Below are 6,975 nucleotides of genomic sequence, written 5' to 3'. Positions count from 1 at the left end.
CGCTGCAGGTGCCCTTCCTATCATCCGTTCATCATCATCGGCTCCCATCCCATGGTGTGGTTTGTACGTGCTCTTTGGTTTGCCATTGTGTGTTACTGTCCGCCATGCATGTGTGGGAAGATATATTATGTATCTATATGTATGTGGATTAAGTGAGTGTGTGCCCGTGCTACTTATTCTACATGTGTGTCCTGTAACTAAGATCGAGCACAGGTAATGGTGTGTACATGTGTCCCATGTAACTAAGATTGGGCATATATAATGGTGTGTAACTGTGTACATGTGTGCCCTCAAACTAAGATTGAGCAAATGTAATGGTGTGTTGTTTGTGCTCATGGATTGGGATGTCTCTACTGCTTGAGTGAGTGACGTATGAGATCTGAAGGTGTGGGAATTAAGACCCTCATCTCCAGGTTGGAGTAGCTCATCCAGGAGACAAACCCTCTCCTCTATTGTGATCCCTGTTGAAATCACATACACTTACATTTCCACTCATCCATTCTACATCTCAATCATATCCCCGTCGCCGCGTTCCTTGTGTTAGAATAAATCCAAGGCATACCGTCGATCTACTGAGGACCAAGCAATCAAACGAGCACAACACCGAGATTTGTTAACGAGATTCACCGATATGGCTACATCCCCGGGGCCTGACTATGGGCGCTCCTTCCCATGACACCGCTACAATACCGCACACCCGGCCGCCTGGGCACCGGCACACGCCGCCGGCTCCCCCGCGTGCCCGTGCTATTATGTTGGCATAGGTTACATCGTGTGTCTACCCCCGCTATATATGAGAGGCCTAGGATACAAGTGTCCTACTAGGACACGATTCCATATCCTATCTAAACACAATACAACAACAAGTCCAATTGTAACCTACCTTGTACACAATATTTGACAAAACTCTAACACCTTGAATCACACCTCGAACCGGTCAAGATCGATCTCCTTTCCCACCATCAAGGATTCGTGAATCCTTTCCTAAACATCTCCATGCCATACGGTCGATCTAGAATAAATCCAAGGCATACCATCGATCTAGTGAGGACCAAGCAATCACACGAGCACGACACCAAGATTTGTTAACGAGGTTCACCGATAGGGCTACATCCCCGGGGCCTGACTATGGGCGCTCCTCCTCATGACACCGCTACAATACCGCACCCCGGCCGCCCAGGCACCGGCACACGCCGCCGGCTCCCCCGCGTGCCCGTGCTATTATGTTGGCATAAGTTACATCGTGTGTATACCCCTGCTATATATGAGAGGCCTAGGATACAAGTGTCCTACTAGGACACGACTCCATATCCTATCTAAACACAATACAACTACAAGTCCAATTGTAACCTACCTTGTACACAATATTTGACACAACTATAACAAACTTCACCTTGGCGAATATTCTCCACCACCTTGAATTCGTCAATGCGTCAAACTTCCGTGTACATTGGACTTGAGCTTATCCCATGAGAACCGTTGCTACTCAAAATACTCCATATGACTCCGTCTGCAACTTGTAGCCCCTCCTTTTCCTGACCACAGTCAACACTCGAGCAAAATTAAGTTCCTCTTTACTCTAGTCTGTGCTCCCAACTTCCGGAGTATTAGTCCAACACCATCACACATTGATCTCTGACCTGCGTGAAAGTGAACAATTCACATATTGGGTGTCACACATAAGAGTTACTTGAACTCAACATCACTGCTCCTTTCTTGATCGCCTGTCTGAAACTTGAAAAAATTTCACCATTGCTTGTTGTCATCCCGAGTCAAATTCGCATTTGTCTCACCACATGTATGACCACCAGAGCCCTGGCCCGTCTCCATGTCCCGTGCATACCGCACACCTCGTCGCTATTACCGCGTCGAGCCTCCGCTGTCCTGGTCGAGTCTCAAGGGTCGCGAACCCACACCACCCAACCCCACTGCAGAGTACCACCGATCATCATCGATCGATGACGAGTTTCACACTTCCATCAGACCACTGGGCTCCAGTCCGAACTGCATGTCACTCGCTTTTTCCGGCTGAATAGGCTTCGACTCTCTGTCGACTTACGCCGTAGCCCCTCAATCAGCACTGAGTGAAGTCTTCCAGACTACAACTCCACCTTCAACATGACTCCATGGTAGATGATCAGTCCACCCCTCGCCCCATCGACTTCAAGCTACGTGTATACACCACCTTGAATCAATCCCGCGCCATAGTCTTGTCGAAGCCACACAGGCCCTCCAGGCTTGCGCCACGTGTTTCCACGCCCCAGAAGTCGGTCACCATTAGCATCACGCTTCTATGTCGTCGTCGCCGAAATCACCACCGTCTTCTGCTTTGACCGACATCTCTGTCGATCCGCCAGACGGTCCAGTCCGACCCAACCGAAAATATCCGACTGCAACCATGCTCCACCATACGTCGTGTCCGCCCGCACTCCGTGCCTTGTGTATGCATGATCCAGTCACGACATGCTCCAAACTCCTTCGAGCCTTATACGCACGTCCCCATCCTCGCACGCGCTCCATCTTGACCAACTATGCATCATGCCGCACTTTCATCCGAGAAATTATTTTAACCCAAGCAGCTTCTCGTACGCATTGCACTCATGCCAATTGCCATGCATACATGCTTCTTTGTCCAAAAGACACCCTCGGTATTTGTGCCAATTTTCCATAGAAAACTCCTGATGCTTCAATTAGCAACCTCATGCACCGGCTCCTAGGCCTCAACCAGCCACCGCGTCCTATACCTGACGCGATACATGCATAAACTTTGCCAATAAAAGTTGATCTCCTGACTGAGCCTGCGCGAAGATATTCCTTTTTTTTTTACCACACAAATCTCGAACGCACGTCCCAACACGCAGCACCTTGTCCTCAGGCTGTCTCGTACGCACGTCTCCTGCTTCTGCAACAAGGCCATACCCGCGCCTTGGTCTGCAGCCCCTCGTGGGCCACAGCCCACCTGGACCTTATCCAGCCGGGCGCTCCTGCTGCTGCCGCTGTGCGTGACCCAATGCTGCACCGCCCACGTAGACCACCCGCGTACACACCGCCCGAGCCTCCGAGTCCGATCAAAATCCTGCCGAGATGCTCAATCGCCTGTATCCAATACGCCGCTCGTGCAGCCTTGCCCCGCATGCCCGATCGAGCTGCTTGCCGCTGCCGCTGTACGCGGACTCCTGCTCTCGTGCGTTGGCCACCACACGTTACGATGCCTGCACATCGGATCGATCTGCTTCGTGTTGCTCTTGATTGCTTTACATGCAATAATCTCCGATTGCTGCCCGACGTCTCGCACGCAAGCCGTGCTCATTTGCAGCCGGTCTCCATCGCTCTTCTCTAAATCAACGATCCAGCAACTCCTTAAATTGAACCTTGCTCATGATACCACTTGTTAGAATAAATCCGAGGCATACCGTCGATTTAGTGAGGACCAAGCAATCACACGAGCACGACACCGAGATTTGTTAACGAGGTTCACCGATATGGCTACATCCCCGGGGACTGACTATGGGCGCTCCTCCCCATGACACCGCTACAATACCGCACCCCGGTCGCCCGGGCATCGGCACACGCCGCCGGCTCCCCCGCGTGCCCGTGCTATTATGTTGGCATAGGTTACATCGTGTGTCTACCCTCGCTATATATGAGAGGCCTAGGATACAAGTGTCCTACTAGGACACGACTCCATACCCTATCTAAACACAATACAATTACAAGTAATATTCTAACCTACCTTGTACACAATATTTCAGACAACTCTAACACCTTGAATCACACCTCGAACCGGTCAAGATCGATCTCCTTTCCCATCATCAAGGATTCGTGAATCCTTTCCCAAACATCTCCATGCCATACGGACCGGATCGGGTTCCTTCCGGGCCGACTCCTTCCTCGAGATCCTTCCTGAGCAACACATTCCCCCGAGCACCAGAATCCATATCTTTGATACCTGAAATCCTGCATCTCTGATCCCGCTTTAGGTCGAGAGGAGCCACCGGCGCAGGAGCGCTGCCAAGCGCGTCGCACGCCCTTGCTCTCACTTTTTGGATGGACGCCTCCCTCTCTCTGTCAGCTCACGGAGTCACGAGTAACCTGTTGGTTTTTCCCAAACGAGGTTTGTATTTGCCCACAAGTAACCTTGCTAAATTCCTTAACATTTAGAAGTATTTAACGTACTCGGCCTATAATTTTGTATTTTTTTAGTTAAGTTCCTGCCTAGAGAGCTAAATTGAGATTAGATTTTTTAAGCATGGCAAATCGAATATTCTTCATGACAATATATGTTTGCGTGAGCATGAAAATTTTAGTTGGCGGGCATGGCAAAATTGCCAGAATTTGGCAACTCGACAAAAATAATTTTATTTGTCATGTCTAAAGCTCTGAACTTTGCTGGATCAGAATCGAAGCTTGTGCGCATGTGACCAACACCTAAAAAAACACCTACGTACCCAACTATCAAATAGAAATATCTCAAAGAAAAAACACACAAAAAAAACACATACGTACCCTTACCTCGTCAAAAAACAAATACAGCTGCGTACCGGTCTGTCAGCACGTCAACTCTTGGACAAGCCAGAGATGGCAGCAGCAACGGGGGAGAGAGAAAAGAAACATGTGTGAGGCCACGCCACCGCATGCATCGCGAGCTCGCTCGCAGGTTCTCTCTCGCGACCGCGGCCACGAATAATATGGAGTCCTCCAGCGCAGGTAACCGCCGTGTCCAAATTATCCTCGATGCTCCGACGTATATAAGACAGGCTTCATTCTTCCCTCCCTTCATCAACCATAGCAAGACACAAACCAAGCAAAGACCAACGAATCTGCTGCGGGAATCAATCGCGCGTCTCTAATCGGTCATGGACAAGATGCTTGTCTTCTTTATCCTAAGCGCGTCGCCGGCCGATAACAACCCCGGCGCCCGCGGCAGCTGGGCGAGGCTTTCCTGGCGGGGCATGCAGCAGGACGAGAAGCGGCCGGAGGCTGAGCAGCAGCACCAGCAGCAGCTTGGAAAGGGGAAACCGCAGTCGCAGTCGCAGCTTCCGCCGCCGCGTCAGCCGCGGTTCGCGCCGGAGTTCGACGGGATTGACTGCTTCGAGACCATCATCTGGCGTCAGTGAACTCCATTTCTGAGGGACGCTCGGCTGATCCGGGGGTGTGTAATTCTTGATTCTTTCTTGGTTTGACGAAGCTGTGCTGCGTGTGTGGCGGTCGGTCTCCGGAGGATCGGTGCTTTCAGTCACATTTGGCCAGGAGGTGTGCAGAGTTACATGTATATCTGTGCGACCAAACTCTTATTTTCTTTTGATTTGATCACATTCATATGGAAGCAACAGACTCGAATCGTGGTTAATATGTGCATAAGCTCTTGTGTCTAGACTTTCGGGAAAGAGTTTACAGGCACTGTAGTTTTATGTTTGACGTGTTATAGAGATGTTCAGAGAAAGTAAATCCAAAACATGATGCGCCTAGTACCGAAAGAAGTGGACGCGTTTCTTTCACGCAAATATCACCTGCTCCACAAATAAACTCCAATCTCGTTGCATACTGCGTCATATTCTTACTCGGCCGAACTAATTGGTTTGGTCTGGACTGAACCACAACCGTCACCGTTGGCCTTCTGATAACAAAATTTATTAGTTCACTGGCTCGGTATAAATTAGAAGCCACCTCATTGCTTAGAGAAAATAACATACAGATGGTGAAGTATGCTGCCAAAGAATTTATTATGTAGAAAGGTTGGTCAACTTAGCCTTAAGATGGAACTAGCCAAGTGGGTAAATGTCAATCACAATTGCCATTCAACTCTTATTTTCAAATTGACGAACTTTTCACCTCGATTTCATTTCCAGAAAACAAATCAATAAACAACATTTCACCCCGCGCGAGAGGGGGCAAATCTTTCAGGTTGTGCCATCATTCGCTGGTGACAACTCATTACTAACATGTGCCATGTTTCCTGGATTTTGTATAGAATGTGGATATTTCACAGGCTACTGAATTCACCGAGTACAAACTGCTTTGCTCCTGATGCTTCTGATTCCCAAACATTTGTGAACCCCTTTCGATCATCTCTTGACGCTTTCCTCTGGTTGCGTAATAGCTTTTTTTTTGAACATTGCGTAATAGACTAATAGCTAATTATTTGCACGCTAACATGTCAAACAGAAGTAAGAATAAGTATCAAAGCGTACATGAACTATTGGACCTTGCTATATGTTCATGTGAATATAGACTTATATATAGCACAAGCATTAATCACAAAAGTTAAGGTTGGCTGAGTATTTAGTATTTAATTTCATTATTTATCTTTCTGTGGCTTTTTCCCCATTGATCAATGCATCGTTGTTTTTCTGCAAAAAGAAGAACGTGCGTGTGTTTTAACATTTTAAGTATCACACAGGGAGTTGGGGGCAGCAATTCTTCATTTTTTTATCTTACACTAAATAGAATTTATTGCTCGAGTTAGCAGCATAAAAGATGAGCATGAAGCGTATGATCAGTAATTCATTCACCTCCTCTGAACATACTAATTAAGAAACCAGCAAAAATAGACTTGAAGCTCGCTAACTATCCCGAGACAGCAGCAGATCAGCCGCTCAGATGGAGATGATAGACTCAAAGCAGTTGATGCCGTCGAACTCCGGGGCGAACCGCACCTCCCGCTTCTTCTCCGGCCGAGAGCCCTGGTCGACATTCTCCTCCTGCCGCTGCTGGTCCGTCGCTTTCTCCGGCTGCTCCCCGCTGCGGCACCTCCATGAATGGCGCGTGGGCGTGGCGTAGCTGGCACCCGCGATGTCCGCGGGCGAGGAGCTGAGGATAGAGAAAGCCAAGATCCTGTCCATGGTCAGCGGCGCCTAGCCTTGATGCGTTTCGGTTTCCTGGTATGCGAGTGTGCTGCTTTGATGGATGCTTGGTTTCCGATGGCTTCGCTCGTGCTCTGTATGTATATATACGAGGAAACGGGGGCAGGAAAGT

At 48.9% G+C, this 6,975-nt stretch overlaps 1 protein-coding gene across 1 annotated transcript; it reads right to left on the bottom strand.

Annotated features, from left to right (window-relative positions):
* Positions 1-6,493: 6,493 nt before the first annotated feature.
* LOC123154311 (uncharacterized) lies at positions 6,494-6,975 on the bottom strand. Its single transcript, XM_044573066.1, has one exon. It carries the CDS (start codon positions 6,840-6,842, stop codon positions 6,597-6,599), a length of 246 nt encoding a protein of 81 aa, XP_044429001.1. The 5' UTR covers positions 6,843-6,975; the 3' UTR covers positions 6,494-6,596.

The sequence above is a fragment of the Triticum aestivum genome, chromosome 7A (assembly GCF_018294505.1).
Source record: "Triticum aestivum cultivar Chinese Spring chromosome 7A, IWGSC CS RefSeq v2.1, whole genome shotgun sequence".
Taxonomy (NCBI): Eukaryota; Viridiplantae; Streptophyta; class Magnoliopsida; order Poales; family Poaceae; genus Triticum; species Triticum aestivum.
This window is presented reverse-complemented; position numbering and strand designations above follow the sequence as displayed.